This window comes from Engraulis encrasicolus, chromosome 18 (assembly GCF_034702125.1).
Source record: "Engraulis encrasicolus isolate BLACKSEA-1 chromosome 18, IST_EnEncr_1.0, whole genome shotgun sequence".
NCBI lineage: Eukaryota > Metazoa > Chordata > Actinopteri > Clupeiformes > Engraulidae > Engraulis > Engraulis encrasicolus.
The window spans coordinates 37460317-37484346 of record NC_085874.1 but is presented as its reverse complement, the minus strand read 5'-3'; the positions used below and the strand labels follow the sequence as shown (position 1 = coordinate 37484346).

Here is a 24030-nt window from a genome sequence, read left to right as displayed (position 1 = left end):
TCATGGATTGTAGATTCATGGCCCAGTTTTTTAACTATTCCAACCATTAATTTTTTTCTTTTTATATACGCTGGCCTTCCAGCTCAAAAAACCCATGAATTGGGGAATTCGCAGCATTAGAATATTGTTATAAAATCACATTTTTCTTCATCAAAATTCGGGTCACATTAAATCAGTTGAAATTTGGTACTTTCTACATAACATGCAATGGTCAATACTTGGTTAGGTCATTCTCTGTCTTCATAATGGCCATGATGCGTTTAACATTTAAGCCAGGTGCAGACTCAAAATGTACAATTTCAATGTACTGAAAGGTTGAAACACACACAGATGACCTCCCTTTTAATCCCTTTTCATTTCGAAATGAAAAAAAGAATGTAGTTGCTGTCAAAGGTGGTTATACAAAGTATTAAGCAAAGGCTGTGAATACTTTTGTAAAAATCGTTTTTTATTTTTATAAATTTTCAAAATTGTCAAGACAACTTGTTTTTCACATGGCCATAATGGAATAATTTGTGTAGGATTTTGACAACTGAGATTAATTTGTAGCATTTGGAATAAGGCTGTAAGATAATAAAATGTGAAAAAAGTGAAGCGCTGTGAATACTTTCCGGATTGACTGTATGTTGTCAGAGGACCTATTGAAGTAGGGGCTCATTGTCAAGTTAGCCACCTTAAGTATTAAAGTTAAGGCAGCAAGACGAAGCACATCTCTTGTAGCCTTCAAGAAGCAAGTAAAGACTCTCCTCTTTGGTGACTATCTACTAGACTAATGTTTGAGCTGCCCTAGCCCAAGGCCAGACTCTTGACATGATATGTAGGCTGTGTGTGTGTGTATTGTACTTTGGGGAAAAAAAAAACCCTTCTTTGCATCTGCACTTGCTGTTCTGTATATTTCCTGTGCATTTTGTATCTGCTAGTGATGCTGGCTATGATTATGTCCTCATTTGTTAGTCGGTTAGTTGGTTATAAAGCGTCTGCCAAATGCAATGTAATGTAATGTAATAAAACGCTGGGGGAATCCCTGAGTACGCAATGCATACAACAAGTGGTGCACAGGCCCGGGGGCTCACCAGAGGAAGATGTTGTTGATCTGTTTTCGGATGAAGGCGCGCAGGCCCAGGAACTTGCCGTAGATTCTATGCAACACGGTCTTCAGGCAGTCCCTCTCGCGCGGGTCCTCACTGTCAAACAGCTCCAACAGCTGCAGTGGAGAGAGAGAGAGAGAGAGATGGAGGGAGATAGACGGAGGGATGGAGAGACGCAAGAGAAGGAGGGATGGAGAGAGGGCAGGGATGGAGAGAGGGAAGAGAAGGAGGTACAGATGGAGGGATAGACAGGTCGCTAGTCATTATTTTAACTTGAAAACTGGTCTGCTGAAACCACATTTTAACTCAAGCAAACCCAACACTGTGAAACCACGGACATAACTAATGCAATCGGGATCGGGAAATGACCTCAGGCAGGCCAGAACCGAACCTGGGTCTCTGGCATTACAATACAATGTCAAAGAGAGCAGATTCAAACTCATCCGCCCACTCAATGCAAAGGAGTGTGCTCAAGTTTGGTCTCCTAACGGGGTGTTGCGCCCCTTCCTTTTTCTTCTCTTTTTGTGATGTTTCGTGGTGGCTTGCACAAGAGGTGCGATGCCTTAGCTGTTTGAACCACAGTCAAAGGCCAAGGCCTTTTATGACTCTTTCAAAAACAAATACATGAAAAACGCCAACGGCTCCAATAGTCTCTCATCTTCACTCTCCTCTAATACCCCCGACTCATGTAAGACACGTGGATGGTGCTAGTGGGTGCATTCCAATATGCACACTCCCGTCCTCCTCTTGTGCTTGTGGCCTCGCCCCGCTTCCTGGCCACTCCTTCGTGGAGAAAACAACGAAGTTTCCCAGCTGTCAGCCTAGCCACAGCAACTTTTGGGGGACTGTTTTTGACAAATGACATTTGAATTGTGATTTTGCACGATATTGAATTAATTTTCTATCGTCACTGACATCATCATGAGGTCACAAGCAGGCAAGTGAGCAAGGGAGGACGGAAGATTGGAATCCACCCATTGCGTCCAATACTCTGTTGAGCTGAAGGTCACCCCATGGCCCAGGCCTGTGGGAACTCATGACCCTATATGGACATGGACGAGCAGCAGTGACATCACAGGTCTAATCCCACTTCTCCCTGTCTACCTCTCTCTCTCTGCTTTCTTAGACAAACAGTACTGGGATCACGGGTCTCAAGAGTCTGTAACCCTCGCTCAACAAGGCAATCCCCTCATCATTCGTTCATTTCACCCGTGCCCTCTACACAAGCTCTGCACAACATCCAGCAATGTTTCTTGCTCTTCTGCATCTAAACATGCATAATTGTGCATTATAAATTAGCAACAAGATTTATGACACTGCATTTGACTTTTCAGGTTTCAGTATGGAACTATATGGTGAATTCAGGTAAATTGGGCCACTTTTTTGTTTGCATATAAGCGAATGGCCAAAAGTGACCCAATTTACCTGAATTCATACAGACTCTGCATGATTGTAAAGGAAATTGAGTCATCATATGTGCATGACGTGTGTGCAGTACAATTGGCTCTTCGTCTGTAATATACAGGGGTGATAGTGAAAAAAAATCCTGAGCCTGAACTTTTTTCCTGGTCGGGGAGGGGGGGCCGGGGGACGACGGGACATACTGCATATGAGACGTAATGTAGGCCTTATTATTATTCAAACACATTATTCAAACATTTAAGATAATGTTTTCATTTTTGCATTATTTCTATAGTGTTATTCACGAAAACACAGATCATTTCCCTGTTGGTAGGCTACAGCACTTGGCTGAAAGAAACTGACCACCACGTTCAATTCTAGCTGTAAAAACGAATACCAACGTATGCAGTTAGAAATGCATTCTAGGCTTGTGATGTTGCACTAAAGTTATTGAGGTGGGTATTGAACCAATGCAACATTTCAACACCAGAATGCATTTCTGAAAACATGGTGCATATTTTACCACATTGAATTAACTGAAAGCTACATATGTAGCAGCCATACCAAGACAGGTCAGTAGGAGGCAATACTACTCCAAAGTACAGTAACTACACTCTGTCCAAAATAGAGGAGGTGATTACCAATTAATTGAGCAATACTTTTAAATGACATGACATTTGCTGCAAGCTGATACGTTTCATTTTCATTGGGACATTGCTCATATAACTTGTATAGGCTACTGGACATACGTTTAGATAGCCTACTCGTGGCCCCATGGTCTACCTATAACCACAGATTGTTTAAGGGCTGTGCTATAACCCCTGCCTTTCAGTTGAAGGGAAACGCCCTTTAATTACCGGTACATGATATTTAGGGCACAAGCGCATGATTGGCTACATGCAGGCCCACGTTCACATCGCATATTTCGACTCCACGGATGACAGAACCAGTGGTTATTACGGACAGGACAGTATATATAGCCTGTGTGACTACTGCGCGACTTTCGCATTGGGTTGTAGTCAATTAAAATACATGAAAATCACTCGCGTGTACACACGCCCATTACAATGTACGAGTTGAAAAGATAACAGAAAGCAACAAAAACAAAGACAGGACCGAATTAAGCTACATGAAAATAGCACAGGGCGTGAAGATAAGATGAACATTCACTGCATGTCTAGGTGACACCGTGGTGGCCACATGAACGCAAGCCAAGTATTTGAAGTTCATGAGAGTCTGATATTGATAATTGCCCCCTGCCCGAGAGTAGGGATTAAGTAGCCCAGAGCGTGCAGACAATACAACCTGTGCATCGTGCGTGGAATAACTGGATTCGATTACGCAGAAGGGCTACGACAGGGAGCGCGCGAGAGAGAAAGGCTGTGTGAACCTGTGCGAGGCTGTTTGGGGGTTTTCACAGAGCGCGTTGGTTTAGTCAGCATAACTAATATAAACATCTCCCTGAAATCAGTTTGACACGTGGTTTGTCAGGAATGACGCAAAACACCATCCCTCAATCAACAGTAGACCAAAATCCACGAACTCAGCTCACACTAGCCTACAAGGGGTGTAGGCTAACTAGGCTTGCCAAACATTAGCGATCCAAGCATTCCATTGTCATTTGGACATGTCGCAATGGTAGCCGCTATTCCAATGCAGACCACATTTACGCACTACACCTAGAAAAAAAAAAAAATGACGGGCATAGCATAGCCTACCGTTTTGAGCATACAGACTTTTTTTGAAAGAACGTCCATCTCCATCAAAGTTTGTCAACATTGCGCAGTCATTTAGCGCACATAAATGAGGAAAATAGACGAACCTATTTCAAACATATACTCTCACTGAGCCCGTTTATGCGCATCAATAAGCCGTTTATGGTCAGGTTTTTGGAGTAACCTGCGCAAGGCAAAATCATTCGGGCCCAAGCCAACATGCCACAGTGGGCAAATTAATAACTAAATGGCCTTACCTTCAAACGTTTTCTTGATCACAGAATTTCACTAGTATTCCACTGACATCCACACGGTTCAACACACCCATCACAACTAGCAAGCCATGTGGATTTGTGCTAACAATAGTTGCTAATTTTTATCCAAATGGTCTAGACTTGGCCTATAGTACTTTCTTCCGTTTCTTCAGTATAACGAGATGCCATTTTTGGATTTGCCTCCGTCGACAGTGAAAATATCTGAGAAGGGTAACCAGTAGGGGCCTAGAACTCTCTTTACTGTGCATACTGACAGCCAATCTACTTCTCCTTTCACTAGAACTAGAAGACTGCCGCCAGTGATGTGGTGAGTGACTCAAGAGCAAGACGTAACAAATTGATACATTTTTCAGTAAGATGTCGGGATGATACAATTATGGGCTGCTGCTCATTTGGGTTCCTTTCGCGTCTCTTACAACAGGCTGTTGCGCGCTCATTTATTTTCACCATACATTAATGAAGGCCTACGCGATAGTTTATTATTTTATTAATTTTGGGGAAATTATTATTTTATTTTTTTCTACAGCCACGCTACGCCGGATTTCCGGCGCGGCGCCGGACTGCTATCACCCCTGAATATACATTCATCCACCAGAGGGTGCTCTAAACACCTCTAAGCAGTAGTTTTCAGGCCTCTGTTGCTCCATTAGTCTCCAATGAATCTGTCTGAAAGCTCACACCACCTTGTCTTCTCCTCTCTTACCACCTCTTCAACACAGAACACCGTGCACTCTACAAAAGCAGCAGCAACCTGGAGGTCTTGTACTTACGTTTAACGAGGCTTCCCACTTCAAGTCAGCTTTAAAACTCCTTGACCTTTCTATGGCTTTCCCTGACCGTAATGGTGAATTTCCATGACCTAACGTACAAGGCAATACCCAACATAGTGACCTGATTTTCAAAAATGAGGGTCAGTTTGTGATGGCAAGTCTTCAGATTGCCATTTTCGCTTGGTCTTCTGGTCTATGTGTATACCAACACTTGCAGGACAAACTTCAGGTCTTATGTGTATAGTACTCACCTGCAGGACAAACTTCTGGTCTATGTGCTTCTTGGCCACACTGGGCTGGAACTCCTGACTCTCCAGGAAGCGAATGAAGAACTCATAGACCAGCTGCACGGGGAACGGAGAGGGGAGAGAGAGAGAGAGAGAGAGAGAGAGAGAGAGAGAGAGAGAGAGAGAGAGAGAGAGAGAGAGAGAGAGACGGGTGGAAATAGAATGTGAGTGAGGTGAAAAAGAAATCAAGAAAGTAGAAGATGGGGGCAGAGTAAGATAGACATACAGTAGCTCTACGTGCGCGCGCTGCGTGTGTATGCATGTACTTGTGTGTGTGTGTGTGTGTGTGTGTGTGTGTGTGTGTGTGTGTGTGTGTGTGTGTACTGTGCGCATGCATGCTTGTGTGTGTAGTCACCTGTAAGTGAGGCCAAGAGGCCTCCAGTGTGGGCTCGTCTTCCTCGGGGTCAAACTCGTTACTGTCACTGGGCGGAAGAGTCCGGAAGATGTTATAGTTCACCTGAGAGAGAGAGAGAGAGAGAGAGAGAGAGAGAGAGAGAGAGAGAGAGAGAGAGAGAGAGAGAGAAAGAGAACGCAAAGAAGAGAGCGAGAGAGAGAGAGAGAGAGAGAGAGAGAGAGAGAGAGAGAGAGAGAGAGAGAGAGAGAGAGAGAGAGAGAGAGAGAGAGAGTATTTGTGGGAAAGACAATGTTCGTGTGTTCGAGAGAGAGAGAACCAGAGAAGACAAGGGTAAGTGACATTGAGAGAGAGTTAGATGTAGAGACTGTAAACATTTTGGGACACGTGCATGCGGCACTTGAATCCCCATTGCTGATTAACCGAATGTGTGTGTCTCTCTGTGTCTCTCTGTCTCTCTCTCTCTATCTCTCCTCTCTCTCTCTCTCTCTCTCTCTCTCTCTCTACCAGCATCAGTTTCACCATCTTGTCAACACGAGACATTGTTCAGAGATGTTACTGTTTCCAAATACTAAGTCCAAACTGCACTGCTTTAACCTTGCCAGCCAACCATTTACTGCAAGTCATTTTAACGGCTGTAAACAAATCCCACGCACCACTACGTAACATCATGTGCTAGTGTTGTACTTACACCATAAATGCACCTTTACTTTTAACTTGAGCACCTCTTCTCTGGCCTCAGTGCTTCACATACAGTTGAGGACGATATTATTAGCCCCCCTCCTGAAATTAGACATTTCTCTTGATTTCTCAGTAAGAATGACCATTATTCACCGTTTCTGTTATTCTGGAAACAAATACACTGATGGAGATAATGTTCAATGAGTTGAATTTGGATTTTTCTATTGTTACGATGAGTTTAAACAAAAAAGGGCAAAAATGACAAGGACAAAATTATTAGCCCCCTGATCATTAATAGTCAATATGGCGCCATTTATGAACCAAAACTGACAACAGGCTCTGATAAGTTGCTACCTAGGTTGGCACATGCCCCACTAGGGATTTTGGCCCATTTCTTCACTGCAAAGTGTTCTAGCTGGTCCAAATCGCATGGATGCTGAGCATAGACATTAACCACAGACTCTCAGTGGGATTGAGGACTGGACTATGAGCGGGTTATTCCAATATCATGGTTTTAGTGTCCTTGAAGAACCTCTGAACTAATCTAAATGTATGCTTTGGGTTACAATGCTGTTGGAAGACCCAGCAATCCAGATTCAGACCCAGACTCACTGTGTCTGAGGCTGAATAACAGACTAAACTTGATGCCCTTCCACTATGTGTAACTGTGGAAACTGCTTAGCCTCATTAGACTAAAGAAGCATTGGACACCTGCCTAGATGATTGTTATTGACCTGTCCTCACCTGCCACCCCCCCCCCCCCCCCCGCCCCCCCCCCCCCCCCCCCCCCCCCCCCAAGAAAGACAGTTGTTAGGGCTTGTCATCATATTGGGCTTTGAGGCCATCATCACAGAAGAACCCCTTTACTAAAGGCAGTGCATATCAGAGTGTTATTGAGCTTTGCCTGTGAACATTTGAAAGTCAAAAATGAGTTTTCAACGTCTCTGCTTTCATCTGATGATATTCAATTGCACCTGCTTTGATGCATGAATTCTGCTTCTGTCAGGTGAAGAAAGGGATAGACCTTGAATCGTTATAAGATGGTTTCCACAATTAAACATGGTGGTGGATGCATCATTCTGTGGCAGCCTCAGCCACAGGAAACCTTGTTTGGGTGTACGGCACCATAAAAACTGAAAATTATGATAGAATGTGGAAAGTGACCTTGCAAAAATATGCTCATAGAGGGAGTTAAGATCTTCACTGGATCTTTCAATAAGATAATAACCCAAAACTTGCATCCAAAATAGTTCAAATGTTCTTCAAGGATACTAAAACCATGGTTTATTGAGTGGTTCAGACCTCAATCCTTTAGATAGTATTTGAAGAGTGCTGAAAATGAATGTCCATCCTCAACATCCATGCAATTTCGACCAGCTTAACTATTTGCAATGAAAAAATGGGCCAAAATCCCTGGTAGGACATGTGCTAACATAGTTAACAACTAATCAAAGTGCCTGGTGTCAATTTTTTTTCATAAATGGCACTGTATTGACTATTAATGATAAGGGGGCTAATAATTTTGTCCTTGCCATTTTTACACTTTTTTGTTTAAACTCATTGTGAAAATGGAAAAGTCCAAATTTAACTTATTGGATACTATCTCCATGGTGTATTCGTTTCCAGAATAACATGCATTTATTAATAATGATCATTCTCAATGATCAATGAAGAGATACGTCTAATTTCAGGAGGGGGGCTAATAATATCGTCCTCAACTGTACATAGACCATTCTGTGGCCCAGCACCACAGAATGAAGACCGAACACCACAAATTGATCAGCAGCTGCACATATCAGTACAAGTCAATGGGGATACACACATAATGTCGTGTCCAGACCAAAAGCGAACGGAGCTGCCTGGTAGCGTGGGTAGCAGAAGTAGTTTAGCCTTGAATTCTCTGTATTAGCTCCAGACGCAGCATTGACATGTTTGATTCAGCTAATCACATATGGCTCTGGCTTGACAGCCTGGGACATTCGTAGATATGAACGTTCCAATTGGTTTTCGCCGAACCACGTCATAGCGAATTCGCCTACGATTAGCTTGAGTTTAATCGTCAAAATTCTATCTGGTCGCTCAAGAAGCTTCGCTCCTGGCGAATTCGCTTTGGTAGTGATGGTCGTGTGCCGTCCATAGAGAAATAATGACTTCCATCGCTTCGTTCACTCTTGGTCTGTACACGACATAACACTTGCACTGCCCTCTCTTTGCACATAGCAGCATCACACACTGCTACTTTGTCTGTGGGAAACAGTGGGTCTCCTTACCATCTTGACCACCTCGGTTGGTGCATAGTTTCAAATGAAATATGACATGAAAATATTAGCTAATACATTTGTTTGTAACACAAATTGAGAAATTAAATTTAAAATACATTATTTCCTTTGTCACGGGTAAAGGTGGTAAGTTTTTGAAGTCAAGGTGGCCGCCTTCACTACAAAGTGCTTGGGAAGACCCTGGGGTAAACACTTTGGGACGTGTACAGCTTCATCTGAAACATCATGGCTGCTTAAAAGACTCTGTCTGTGTGTGTGTGTGTGTATCTGTGCATGTGTGTGAGTGTGTGTGTGTGTGTTTATCATCCTCTGGTCTCCTCACCATCTTGACCACCTCAGGGTATGTCTGCTCCGTCAGGTACCCGCGGCTGACCGTGACGTAGTCCACCAGCTCATTGAGCGTGGAGCGCTTGTACTCCTTCATCTTCAGGTCGGACAGCGTGTCCATGAAGTCGAACAGCGTGCAGCACTGCTGCAGCTTCTTGACAAACAGCTCCGGCTGCTCCTGCGCAGACACATCTGTGGGGGGAGAGGGAGAGAGAGAGAGAGAGAGAGAGAGAGAGAGAGAGAGAGAGAGAGAGAGTGAGAGAGAGAGAGAGAGAGAGAGAGAGAGAGAGAGAGAGAGAGAGACAGAGAAAGAAAGAAAGAAAGAAAGAAAGAAAGAAAGAAAGAAAGAAAGAAAGAAAGAAAGAAAGAAAGAAAGAAAGAAAGAAAGAAAGAAAAGAAAGGAAAAGAAAGGAGGATGGATGTAATTGTTAATGATCACAGACGTTCAACCAAGTTTTATACACATTTTGTCTTCAATTACTGAAAGGGGTCTAGCAACCCTCTCAGTACAGCACAGCCAGACTGCCCATATGAAATGAACTGCAGCACAAGTGCCTCGTTTGCCAGCCTAGAAGAAGGTGCTCCATCAGCAATTATTTTACACATTGAAGATTAATGCACATTTCTGCCGTTTCCAAGATTAGATATCTCCGTAATCTAAAATGGGCATTCATAATATAGATTAAAGCGTAGGTTGGACATGAAGTATGCATTCCCTCCCCCCCAAATTTTTTTTATTGCTTTTGCCACTTTAGTTGGGCCTAGCGTCGTTGTCACTGCTTCACTCTCCATCCCATTGCTGAGAACTTTGAAGGTACAGTGTTCTCACAGCCAAACCTACAGTACATCTCACTGAGCCAGGGATGTCAAACTCAAATTCACAGTGGGCCAAAATCAAAATCTCGGATGAGGTTGCAGGCTGAACACAATATTTATTGAACAAATGGACTTGGCCCATTTCGTAAACACTCCTTTTTATCATATAATATGGAAGTGCAAATGTGCCTGCACACATTTCGTTAGGTATGAGATAAGACATCACTACTGACTGATGCATTTGCATTGATACACAGAACATTTATCTTCAAGTCACATTACTATACGTATTCATGGAGTACGTGGGCTGACTGTATATGTTTGAAATGATCTCGCAGGCTGAACAAAATTACATCGCAGGCCAGATTTGGCCTTCAGACCGGAGTTTGACATCTCGGCAGTAAGCCTAAGGGGTCAAACGTACCAATGCCGAACAGAACGGCCGCAAGACGAACACGGTCTTTCTGCTTAGTTTCGGCCCGTGTGTTTTTCTCTGCCTTTCACACTGACGGCGTCGGCGTGCACGGCCAGTCCTGTTCAAAATCCCCCCACAGCCAAAGCTAGCGTGCTACTTTGCCATTCATTTGAATGAGACGCCGCCGGTCGCCGGCAAGAAAAATACGCTCGAGTTCTATTTTCCAAATGCAGTGCGGCGCGGAGCCGGCTCCCGGCCGCTGACGCCCGACTACCGCAGGTTGGTGTGTAAGGACAGATATGTTTAATGTATTTTCACCGACGCCTGTAAAAATCACGGCCGTTCCGCAGCGCTTTACCGCCCTAGTGTGTAAGACCCCTCACGCCCAGTGTACACCAAGCGCAACCTATGCTACCTGAGCGCCGGAAGTCATTATTTCTCTATGGAGAATAAAGCTACCAGAGCGAATTCTCCAGGAGCGAATCGAACTGAGCGACCAACCAGAGCGATATTTAACGATTTAAGTCAAACTAACATTATGGTAATGAGCTATGATGCGGTTTGGCGAAAACCAATTGGAACGTTCATATCTACGAATGTCCCAGGCCAGAGCCGTTATGTGATTAGCATACATATCAAACATTTCAATGCCGCGTCCAGAGCGAATAAAGCGAATTCATGGCGAAACTTCTTCAAGCACCTTAGCTTCCTGGGTAGCGTAGGTCGCGCTTGGTGTACACAAGTAGAGGTGCTCCGATTGCTCGGCTGCCGATCATGACCGGCCGATAATGGCCAAAAATAGCCTGATCGGTGATCGGAAAAACATGCCGATCAAAAAACCGATCGAGAGATATTAAATTCCTCACGCAACCATTTGCCTTTACACCTGGCGCTGCATGTAGGCGCTGGCTCTGCACAGCTGCAACTGCACCAAAAGAAGGCATCTTTGCTTGTCTATAACTTTTCGCCATTCCCCCCTTCATTTCCACCATTCATAACCATATCTGCATCAACAATGATCTGATTTTCCGATCCATGCGCCGTTTACCTGACAATGTAATTTGCGATTGAGTACTCGCCAGTGAGCCATGTTACGTTATAACCTGTGTAGTTGCCTTGGTCAGCACGCGACAACTTCACGTTTTCAGCACAAACATGTCAACTATTGTTTTCAAAGTTGTAATTGGCAGTCAGTTGATTAGTTTGATAGTCGCTGAAACACCAAACGGCGACAGATGTGGTTAAAACTTGAGAGAGAGATTCAGAACGGTAGTGGAGCACTGCAACTGTGAACGGTGACAGAGAGGGGAGGGGCTCTCCTCACGAGGCTGCTCATTTAAAGCGACAGGCTGTTTTTTTCTCGTATGTGGAAGACTATTTGATGTAATGTTTCAGTTTCAATTCAATCTTAAATAGTTTAGTTATTCTATGCAATAACTTATACATTGATTAATACTGTAGACTGTATTACCAACACTAGTCTGAAAGATAATAATAATAATAATAATAATAATAATAATAATAGCCTAATAATAGACATGTGCAAATTAAGATTGAATGGTTTATGGGCAGAAATGGTATTCAATAAGGATAATTAATAGGCTATTAAAAAAATAGGAAATCATTTTTGTGATCGGCAATGATCGGTAATCGGCAGATAAAGATTTTTGGTGATCGGTATCGGTGATCGGACCCAAAAAATGGTGATCGGAGCACCTCTATACACAAGGCATTAGTGACTAAGATGATACAGACCCAGGAGAGTAAAAATCGGTAGTCTAGTCACGCAGTAATCAAGCAAACTGGTCAAACTTAGCTGTGTTAAGACTGAGCACTCATATGCACCCTTGACGTTCATTGCCTCACAGCTCCTTCACTTTTACTAGGGAGTAGAAGTGTGTGTGCTGTGCTGGTGTAGTGTACTGGATGGATGTCTGCGCACATACTTGTGTGTGTACTTGCATGTGTGGGCGCCGGGGGTGCATGTGTTTTGGAATACCTTACAGTTGGGTGAGCACTGCAGCGGTGAAAGTAGCATGACCTTTGCCCTATACTAGAAGAAGCCCTTGTGCTCCGGGCTGGCAAACCAGCACCAGCATGCAATGTTTCCAGGAGAGGAAAGAGAAAGATTAGCCTGAGCGATTCGTTTAAAGGCGCGGACAGGGGGAGGAGGGGCGACACTGACAGCAGTTGGGATGGTGGCCTGTATTTATGCCTTTCAGAACATAGTGACAAGAGAGGCAGGAATGGAAAGGGAAAGAGACAAAGAGAAAACGAGAAAGAGAGAAAGAGAGAAAGAGAAAGGGGGAGAGTGGGAGAGATGTACAGATTGTGCGGGCATGTGTGAGCATGTGGCATTTGTGTGAATGGGTGAGTACACTCCAGTTTGTACATGAATGAATGAACACAATGTGTGTGTGTGTGTGTGTGTGTGTGTGTGTGTGTGTGTGTGTGTGTGTGTGTGTGTGTGTGTGTGTGTGTGTGTACGCGCTTATACACGTGTATGCAGAAGCTGTTGTGCCTGTTTGTACACATCTAAAAACACGAGTATATACTCTATATGAGGTGTGTCGTGTATATGCTGGCATGCATTGTGTTGTATGTCTAGTAAAGCAAGGTAGAAAAACGTGCAGAAAGAGAGTGAGTTAGAGGAAGAATAAATGAGCCACCACAACAGGGGAATGACGGGAGGAGAGGAGAGGGGGAGGGAGGGGGGGCATCTCATGACCTGACCAGACGGAGAACACAAACACTCTTTTCATGATGCGCACGCCGGCCCGTCTACATTCTCAAGAGTATGCGTCTCTCTCTCTCTCTCTTCCCCCCCTTCTTTCCCTCAATCCATCCATGCTACTGGCTAGGGGTGCGCGGTATGGACGGTATACTATCGTGCGGGGTATTTTTTCCCCCAAGGTATGGATTTTGTCCATACCGCTCTACCGCCATAGCGCATTGCGTCCTGCAGATGGCAGTAATAGACAACGTTTTGAACATCCACCGACTGTCTCTCGTAGTAGCAAAAGAATATGTGGTTGTAGAACAGAAGCACAATTTCATTTAAGCTTTAAGTGTAAAATGTATAGTTAGTGTAGTGAACTATTGTTTTAAACTGTATGTGATTTCGATTCTGGTCTCCACAATTTAATGTACAGTGGTGTGTGAAAAGCAAGTTAGCAAGCTAACAGCCCAAGTCATTCATGTCAATGCTGGTGTCTGACCAGCAGCAAAAATGCAAAAGTAAAAAAAAAAAAGGTGTTTTGAACATTTTGCGACGGAATGCTTAAATTGTACACAAATGTAAAATACCGTGATATATACCGTGGCTAAAATTATACCGAGGTATACATTTTTGGCCATACCGCCCATCCCTACTACTGGCCACACCAACCGTGTGTTCAAATGTCCGTACTTTCCACATTTTCCACACTGTGTTTAGGCACGTAGGGTGTTCATTTCTAATCAGAGTGAGATTAAGTGTACTGCAAGTGCCTGGATGACGCCCTAAACGCCCTTTTCTACCGTACTTTTCACGCCCAACAGCCGCCATGTTTGTTACATAGTTGAATCTCAGATCTGTTTAACTGCTGATTCTCCATAGTAACAGCATAGCTTTGATTCAAAAGACAATCGTCGCGTAAGAGACAGAGTTAACAAAAAATGTCAACATAACAAAGGGTTGTTTCCGTGATGAACTGTATTTGGCCGTTGGTTAACTCTGATGACACACGGCAACCTTCAAAGACGTTGGACAACTCCAATCTCTAGCTGATAGAGCCGTGGGCTGGCACACCTCTGTAGTGGTGATGTCATTGTCAGTATCATTGCCACGGCCACTGAGTACACCCTTATCAACCTGACCTGGGCATGCATTACCGGCATAGGTAGCAAGCTCAAGCACAAGGTTCAGCTGATGAAAATAGTAACAAAAAAAGTATGCACATCCCTCTGTGCCGAGGCCAGGTGCAGGACAAAGGTAGCCTGATTATCATCGACTTTCAAATCTCTTCAAGACTTGGTCTGACCAAGAACATAACAATTAACATTTCCCAAACGGCGTGGTAGATGGATGTCTGGATGTCTGTGTGTGTCTGTGTCTAGCGTGACGTCTCAAGGTGCCTGCTGCAATTCCATGCATTGAGTTTCTGACTGGTATGCTGACGTGTGTATGGTGAGCGTATGTGGCACCCGGCCTTTGACTGTGTCAGCTCAGCTTACTTAAAGGATTTATCCGGAGTTGGAACAAGTTTGCCTGATTTTTGCATGTTTGGGATGAAATACAGTCACTCTAGAGCAAAATCAAGGCAAAAGGATGCGTTTTGAGAAAGTTTGATAATATCACGTTAGCCTCGTTAGCCATATCAGCTATGCAATATGAAAGATGCGGGCAAAAGATGCGGGTCCAAAGTCCTTCATGTAGTCTTGAAAGGTCTGCAGAATGTGTTTTGTGAAGCTACTACCTTGAGAATATCTAAATTACGGTCAAGACAACTATTTGACACTAAAGCCCACCAAGTAGATTGCCGAGTACGTCGCACCATCAGCTATGATTATTTCCATAGCGAGTAACCACAGCTGATGGTGCGACGCACTCGGCAATCTACTTGGTGGACTTTAGTGTCAAATAGTTGTCTTGACCGTAATTTAGATATTCTCAAGGTAGTAGCTTCACAAAACACATTCTGCAGACCTTTCAAGAATACATGAAGGACTTTGGACACTTTGCTTTATGTGTGGATACCCTCAACATATTACAAGGTAAGTGTGACGTTGTTTTGAGCTGTGCAAGACTTTAAAATGTTGTGTTTTTGAAATGTGTGTAACCGCCGAAAAACGATGCCCGCATCTTTCATATTGCATATCTGATATGGCTAACGAGGCTAACGTGATATTATCAAACTTTCTCAAAACGCATCCTTTTGCCTTGATTTTGCTCTAGAGTGACTGTATTTCATCCCAAACATGCAAAAATCAGGCAAACTTGTTCCAACTCCGGATAAATCCTTTAAAGTGATACTGTCCCATTTTTGGAAATAAGCTCATATTACACCTTCCCTTCAGTTAAATAATAGGGTTTTACCATTCTCCTGTGCTTTCAACCGTTTTCTGGTTATGGCAGTGCAAATTTTACCTCCAAGCTAGCAGTTAACATTGAGTCCTATGAGACCGGCTGACGGCCGTCAGCCGGTCTCATAGGACTCAATGTTAACTGCTAGCATGGGGGTAAAATTTGCACTGCCATACCCAGAAAACGGTTGAAAGTACAGGAGAACGGTAAAACCCTATTATTTAACTCAGGGGGAGGTGTAAAATAAGCTTATTTCCAAAAATGAGACAGTATCACTTTAAAGATAGAGCAAGTACTGTACATTTTGTAGTACATTAGGTAGTTGATTTCCAGAATTTATGATGACCATTCACAAATGTTTTCTTTTTCATTAATATTTACCATCATCATCAACTTCTAGATATTCATTATTACTAGAAAAAAATGATTTTTTTTCACACATTAAAAGTTGGATAATCTCTGTGGACACCATTTTGATTTTCCAATAAAGTACATGTTTGGCTGCAAAACTTCAGACCAGTGAATAGTAGCGCATTACTTAATAAATATTAATGGAAATATCAGATTTTGTCAATGGGTCGCATACATTTTTTTGAAAATGAATGACAAATGACATACTCTACCTTTAATGCAAGCCTTGGATTGGGTTGGCATTGGCCTGGTGGGTAAGAGTAGTAAAAAGCCTTATCAAATAGGCCTTGGCCCTACTTTATGACACCTTTATTGGCACTGCCAAGGAGACCAAGGAGATTTAATTAAGCGTCTCCATGGTAAAGAATGTACTCCAGGGTAATGACCCTCAGGAATAAGACATTTAAACTGCGCAGGTGTCCCCTTTCGCAGGTGACCTCCTCAGAAAAGCAATTCCATCTGTGCAACTCAAACATTTTCAAATCGGATATAAGGGAAGACACATGATTGGCTGACATTTGTGGTGATGAAGGTACAAACACGGCTCATAGACGTCAGTCACGTAAACTACCATCACTATCACAAAAGGTATTCTCTGTATGAGCCTACTATCTGGCCACACTACAAACCTGCTTCAGATGAGAAATGTCAAGGAGAGCCAGAGGGAGAGTCCACTGTTTTCATATCTCTGGCATCTAAGCCCTGGTAAGCGGCAAGCCTTTAGCAGCAGGGGCCTTTTATACTACACTGGGCTCCAACAATCCCCCTTCCATATATAGTGTAGCGGTTTCCCTCAGGTAAAGACAAATGGGCATAAACATAACCCTTTTGTTTTTTAAGTATTTTATGGGGCTTTTCAGCCTTTATTGGTTTTTGTGAGACAGGATAGTGGAGGAGAGACAGGAAGTGAGCTGGAAGAGAGAGATGGGGAAGGACCGGCAAAGGACCCGGACCGGGAATCGAACCCGGGTCGGCCGAGTGATAAACGTGTGCCCTACCATATCAGTCACGGTAGGGGCATAAACATAACCCTTTGAGGAAGTAGGCCTGCAACACACTGCCAATAAGCTCCAAAAAATAAAGTATTATTTTAAAAGCAATGTTTCGATCACCTGGACCTTCATCAGGCATATTGGCAGTGTGCAGGCCTACCTCCTTCAACTGTCTGACACTTTAGTCTGGCAACTGCAAAAAAGCGTTTTTTTTTGTTTTTTTTAGATGAACACACCCTACCCAAAACTACATAAACATAAACCTATCATGTGAATGATATGAACCAGATCTCAGATGACAATGACGATGATGATGATGATGATGACGACAACGATAAATAGACCATATGTGTACCGTTTATGAAATGCATACAGGAACAGGGTGAGTGTCTCGCCTCCCACAGCGGTATTGCAGTTTGTTATAAGCAATGTGGACAAGTTTTGTTCTGCCTTGCTTTACCTTTGCTCAGAGAGAACCGAATTCCAAAAAGTTGAAAGTGTTGCGTCAGTAGGAGGGCACCGCCTGGCTAGGGCATTGCATACATCAACTGGAGAGCAATTGGAACTGCAGCATGAACTGGTAAACCACCACGAACAACAGTGCAAAAAGTAACAGCCAATTCCTGAGCCCATCTACAACACCCGTGGAGCAGGACTGTGTTTCTTGACAGGGTCGTTGCTAGCTAAATTAGCAACTTACTAAGTTGCAATGCAATTTCCCATTGACAACCTACTACGGTAACTTGCTAACTGGTTAGAGACGATGCTGTTGAAAAACAGGGACCTGGGGTGCGTTTCTCGACATTATCTTTGATAACTAAGTTAGGAACTTACTTGGTTGCAATGCAATCTCCCATTGACAACCTACTAAGTTGTTAACTGGTTAGCACCGATGCCTTTGAGAAACGGAGACCTGAATGTTTCCGGAAGGAAGAGGAACGGAACGCACCTTTGAGCAACGGTAAGGGGGTGAGCTCGATGGGCTTGTCCTGGGAGCGGAACTGCGAGGAGCTCTGTGCCCGTCTCTGCCGGGACCGCCGCACCGACTTGCGCGTGAAGCCGTCCACGTGGTCCACTGACGGGGGTCCGGCTGGCGTCGTGGACGACATGTCCGTCTGCAACAAGAGGAATGAAAAGGGGACAAAGACAAAAACACATACATTTTGAATTTCAACTCAATTTAAATTTTAGTTTTAGAAAGGATAGCCCCTTCAGATGGATCATCTCGTTTTCAAGGGGGTCCAACAATACATGGCATGCCCTTTTTGGAAAAAATAACATAAAATACATACTAGACAAAACACATTCACACTATACACAACTTCTCCCAATCTCACAATGCTCCCCAAACCAACACCCCATCCCCATTCCTAACAAACCACTATGTTTTCAGCAAGTAAGAATGTAAACATGTCAGATACACAGGCATATGAAATGTACCCAACACATTACGACACAAATGTTACTAGATATCAAACCTAGAGACACCCCAAAATTACCACACTCCCGAGGGAGTGACAAGCTCTGGCAGCCATCCGAAACTCATAGAACTGTGGTTATATGCATTAACAGTGTTTCCCATGGACAGACCATTCTGTGGAACAGCACCACAGAATGAGAGAAAAAAAAACACGCACCATAAATTGATCAACAGCCACACATGTCAATAGGGATGTACACATTAGCTTGATTATCATCGACTTTCAAATCTCTTCGGGACTTGGTCTGACCAAGAGCATAACAATTAGCATTTCCCAAACTGCATGGTGGACCCGCCTCCCTTGGTTTGCTACTGGTTGTCTGCTTCCCGACAAAGTGGGAGGAGTTCCTGATTTTTCTGGAGCCCAGAAACGATATTTGTATTGCTCCTGGCCTGACTAGAAGCAATGCTGAAGGTGTTGCGTCACCGGCAGGGCGCGGCTTGGCTAACATAGGCCCAATCTTTTGCCTGTAGCACCACACTATACTACTAGGTCTGTGGGAAACACTGCAGTGCATAACCTTCATTTTTTTATGAACCAGTTAATTCTGCTGTAGCCTCGCACACCATCCTACGTACTTCCGCCAAAAGATTGGCTGTAAGTGTGCCTATATCTGTGTGTGTGTGTGTGTGTGTGTGTGTGTGTGTGTGTGTGTGTGTATCTGTGTGTGTGTGCGCGTGCGCATAGTGTGTGCTTGTCTGTGACTGACCAACTCAGTCCACTGGGCATCTTAGTCTGGTTACTGTTTTCTGTGGAGCGATGTTGAGCGGTAGGATCTGGCTGACCAACCCTCCCCAGGCAAAACAGCCAATAAGCGAAGAGACAGGTGGGTGGGGGCGAAAGGGGGAGGGAGCTCGTGAAATGACGTAAATGACTGCGCTATGTTGCTGTTGAGTAACTGTCTGCGATTCGGTGAGAGCTGTCCAATCATTTCAAATCAGAACTGAGTGCAAACTTCCCGCTTCCTGCAATCGTGTCAGATCAAACAACCTCCTCCTGACCATGTATTTGAAATGAAATGGTAGTATTATGGGATGGTCAGGACCAGGCTAATTCTGCTGGACTTGCACAGCTTTCCTCCAGTCTCATCAGCTGCTCTGTTCAACCTGATATCTCATCCTTCGCTCACATGACTAGGGGCCAGGGCGAAAAAAAAAATTTCATACCGTTTCAGTTTTCCACAGCAGTGTACTGTAAGCATGTGCTGTGGTGTTATATGAGAATCAGATTGGGGGGGGGGGGGCACTGAGCACCAGTTTAGAAAGAAAGAGGAAGGAAAAAGAGAAGGGGCAATGTGCAGGGCATCCATCACTGCCACACACCACGGCCTGGCACACGTGCACACGTCGGTGCACACATGCGCACACACAAATACCTTGAGGAGTGTCCAGACAGTACGCACGCACGCAGGCACGCACACACACATACACACACACACACACACACACACACACACACACACACACACACGTCAGCAAGACTCCAGCACGTGCCATGTTCCGCTCCTTCAATCCCAAACAACACTGCAGGCAAATGGCAGAGGGACAGAGTATGGGGCAGGGCAGGCAGGCACAAACAAATCCAACCTGTGCTGTGGGCCACTCACACTTCAATTGCATTAAGTAGTGACTCTGGGAATTATGAGAGCCAAAGTCGTTTAAATAAAACCAAAACAGGCTTTGCAGATTGCATTTTTACATCAGAGGAGAGCCAGGAAACAGCAGCAGGCAGGGCCCAATGTCACAGAACAGACAGACAGAGAAGAGAAGACGGAGAGTAAAAAAGGATGGAGAGAGAGAGAGAGAGAGAGAGAGAGAGAGAGAGAGAGAGAGAGAGAGAGAGAGAGAGAGAGAGAGAGAGAGAGAGAAAGAGAGAGACATGGGATGATGGCGAGAGAGGGAGGTGAGAGCATGGAAGAGAGAATGAGTGCAAAGAGAGAGAGCAAGGACAAGAGAACAAGAGCAAGGACAAGAGAACAAGGGCAAGAGAGCGAGAACATGCAAAGACGAGAAAGAAAGAGAGAAAGAAAGAGAGAGAGAAAGAAAGAAAGAAAGAAAGAAAGAAAGAAAGAAAGAAAGAAAGAAAGAAAGAAAGAGAGAGAAAATGTTTGCGTGCCGCTGCAGCCACAGCTGACCCTGCATGATATATTAACACTCATAAGAGGGCTTGGCCCCTTGCCAGGGGGCATCCTCCACATCCTGGGTGGGGGCTGGGGGGGGGGTTCCCATTGGGTGGCCCCACTGCTACCAGGGGGCATGCACAGCAGCACTGCAAGCACGGGTGGGTTAGCCAGCTTGGGCTAAAGATTGGGGGAAAGGAGGAGACAGAGCGAGCAAGCGAGAGAGAGAGAGAGAGAGAGAGAGAGAGAGAGAGAGAGAGAGAGAGAGAGAGAGAGAGAGAGAGAGAGAGACAGACAGCAACAGAGAGAGAGACAGATAGACAGACAGACAGCGACAGAGAGAAAGAGAGTGAGAGCAGTATAGTGAGACAGAAAATCGTGCAGGGAGAGGGCCATATGCAGAGTTGGGCTGAGGGTAGGCTGTCCAGTCAGACAGTGTGTGGAGTGGAGTGGAGTGCAGACATGGAAAGGAGCTTGGGCCTCGGTGGCTCGCGACTAGTGGCTCTCCTTGTTATGTAAGGACCTCTACCAGCCACCAGCCACCAACCACCAACCAGCAGCCACCTCGGCCCCCCATGGCCCCGCCTCTTTAGTGCCCCACCAACCAGCAGGCACCTCGGCCCCCCATGGCCCCGCCTCTTTAGTCTCCCACCAACCAGCAGGCACCTCGGTCCCCCCATCGGCCCGCCTCTTTAGTCCCCCACCAACCAGCAGGCACCTCGGCCCCCCATGGCCCCGCCTCTTTAGTCCCCCACCAACCAGCAGGCACCTCGGCCCCCCCATGGGCCCTCCCCTTTAGTCCCCCACCAACCAGCAGGCACCTCGGCCCCCCATGGCCCCGCCTCTTTAGTCTCCCACCAACCAGCAGGCACCTCGGCCCCCCCATGACCACGCCTCTTTAGTCTCCCACCAACCAGCAGGCACCTCGGCCCCCCCATGACCACGCCTCTTTAGTCCCCACTGGGCCGTGCGAGGGCAGGCCGGTGGGCGGGGGTGGTGAGTGAGGAGGGGTGTGGTGGGGGGATTAAGAGCAGCCGTCCGCCACAGCACAGACACCAACAGACAGGAAGTCATCACAGTTCTTCTGTCCAGCCCCTCCCACTTCTCTTCCTCCAATATCAACCATTTAACGCACGCACGCACGCACACGAGCAGCCGTACCCAAACATACACACGTGCATGTGCGTGTACACACACACACACACTCACACACACACACCCAAACACACTACTAAGCTGAGTCAGAGATCCACATCTGCCCAGGATGGGCTGGGCACAGGGAGCAGCCAAATACTGCAAATGGGGGGGGGGGGGGGGGTACGGTGTTTGGCAGTCAGTTGGTACATTAGGCAAGAGGGGGGAAATCAGCTTTCCTCCATGTCATAGTGCCCAAGGCCAAAGGCATGTGTGTGTGTGTGTGTGTGGGGGGGGGATGGGGGGCAATGATATAAGGAGGGTGTGCCTAGAGTACACCCATGGTAGTTGCTAGATACACCCTATTTTTTAAACATTTCCAGAGGACCCCACCAGCACACTGATCAAAGCTCAAGATGACCGGTATCGGTGTGCGCGCGTGTGCGTGTGCGCGCGTGTGCGTGCGTGCGTCTGCTCGCTTGCAGGAGTACAGTAACTGCCTACAGCCAATGCAGGAGTTCATAGCGGCTGGCCCGTGCATCATCATGCATACCGTCTGTCTGACGCAAAAACAAACACATGATCAAAACAAAAGGGCAGCGGCCGGGGGCTTGTGGCTTATCCATTGCAAGCCTAACATCAATGCAATCCATGGAAATGAACATGCCTCATCTAACAGCTACAGAGCAGACTAGATTGGGCGCAAGCTGTGTTGATCACTCCATTGTAATTGAACTGTCTACGAGTAACGCACTTCCAGTGACGAAAACGAAAAAAACTTAACCATGAGGGATTACGGTCAACTGCCTGAAAAGATACATTCACAGACTGAGGAAAACCAGAGCTGCACCACGGCTCTTGCAAAGGGCAAAACAAACAATCTCACATAAGGCATCAGGGCTTAACATGAACATTTTCACCCACCGGCCACTGTGGCTAGTGGTTGTCCCGAGTCACTATAAGGAAGAAAAATCCACACTCACAAACTGCGTCTCATTATTTATTTATATTACCACCATGTCCCTTTCGTTTTTTTTTCTAAGTTGAGCGCGTCCTTTGCCAAAACTTGTCCTGAGTCACTAGCCATTCAGGTATTCCACTAGCCACAGATTTTATATCGTTTTTTTTCCCTTTATCATGATGGTGTACGTCTAACCTCAGAAGATGAGGTGCTAAAGCAAGATCAGTACCGGTATATAGCTTTCTACATGGAAGTATACATAGAAACTGAGTTATTGACCTTTTTCTTGAACTTAAATACAAATAATTGATACACAAGGGGCAAACAACAGAATAAAGGCTACAATGATACGTAAGTTACAGTATGTCATACCAAGGAATAAGCTGCCAGCCAAATTGGCTGGTGACAATGAAAGTGTTACTAGCCACAGCCAAGTTTTACCAGCATTTTTCCGGGTGGCAGGTGCCAGTGTCAAGCCCTGATAGGCATGCTTCACCTTCACTTCCTTACTCAACAGAGTTCTGGAATGAAATGCACGCACGCAGGCAGGCAGGCACGCTGCACACAGACAGACAGACAGACAGAGAGAGACACTCTCCAGCGTACATCGAAATTCATCAGCAGGGTCCTTTTAATGGTTTCCAATCTAGGAAATTGTGTATCTGCAAGGGCCATCTGTGTTCTGTTCACCTGCTGTGTGTTTATGCAGCTGCTGTCAGGTTCACAGAGCCCCTGGAATCGTCTGCTTAGAGCAGCAGCAGCAGCAGCAGCAGCAGCAGCGGAGTGGAGATGAGTGGAGACTAGGGGTGTGCAAAAAATGTATCACAATACTTACTATCGCGAGATACATGGGTTCTACATTTTTGTTTTCTCCTGGCTGCACGACACTAGCTGCGCACAACTCAACCTCTGATTGTTGGAAACCGCTGCCGGCCAAAGAATTATCTCACGTGGTTGGCTGGCATGTCTTGCCCCTCCTCACAGCATTGTTTATATACACGGTGAACTCATGTATGCTGGGGGCAGCCAGCCCATGGTCTAATGGTTAAGGGGCTGGGCTTTAAATCAGAGGTTTGCAGGTTCGAATACCACCCTTCCACTTTCTACCACACTCCATGGCTGAGGTACCCTCGAGCAAGGCACCTAATCCCATACTGCTCCAGGGACTGTAACCATTAACAAATACCCTGTAAACAACTAAGTCGCATTGGATAAACGCGTCAGCTAAGTGTATTGCAGTGGTTCTCAACCTTTTTTAACCTTTTTTAACCCGGTTTTACTTCTGAGCCAGCTTCTTGCAATACCCACCTGGCCTGCCTCACGCTTTCACACTGCAACAATGCATGTGTGTGTGTGTGTGTGTGTGTGTGTGGGGCCTGCATCTACATTGAGTAGTAGTGCATAGGGGTGGGCGATATGGCAAAAATGTTGTATCACGATTTTTTAACATGAAATCTCGAT

General features: G+C 45.3%; 1 protein-coding gene across 1 annotated transcript in view; it reads right to left on the bottom strand.

The window, feature by feature from the left end:
• ppp2r5ea (protein phosphatase 2, regulatory subunit B', epsilon isoform a) overlaps window positions 1–24030 on the bottom strand; it is a 38718-nt gene that overhangs the window by 10354 nt on the left and 4334 nt on the right. Inside the window, exons 2-6 of the mRNA XM_063223579.1 lie at window positions 17824–17989; window positions 9171–9367; window positions 5892–5993; window positions 5501–5593; window positions 1074–1204 (exon numbers count right to left, since the gene is read on the bottom strand). Of these exons, the coding sequence (XP_063079649.1) occupies window positions 1074–1204; window positions 5501–5593; window positions 5892–5993; window positions 9171–9367; window positions 17824–17983 (683 nt within the window). The 5' untranslated portion in view covers window positions 17984–17989. The remainder of the gene's footprint in view (window positions 1–1073; window positions 1205–5500; window positions 5594–5891; window positions 5994–9170; window positions 9368–17823; window positions 17990–24030) is intronic.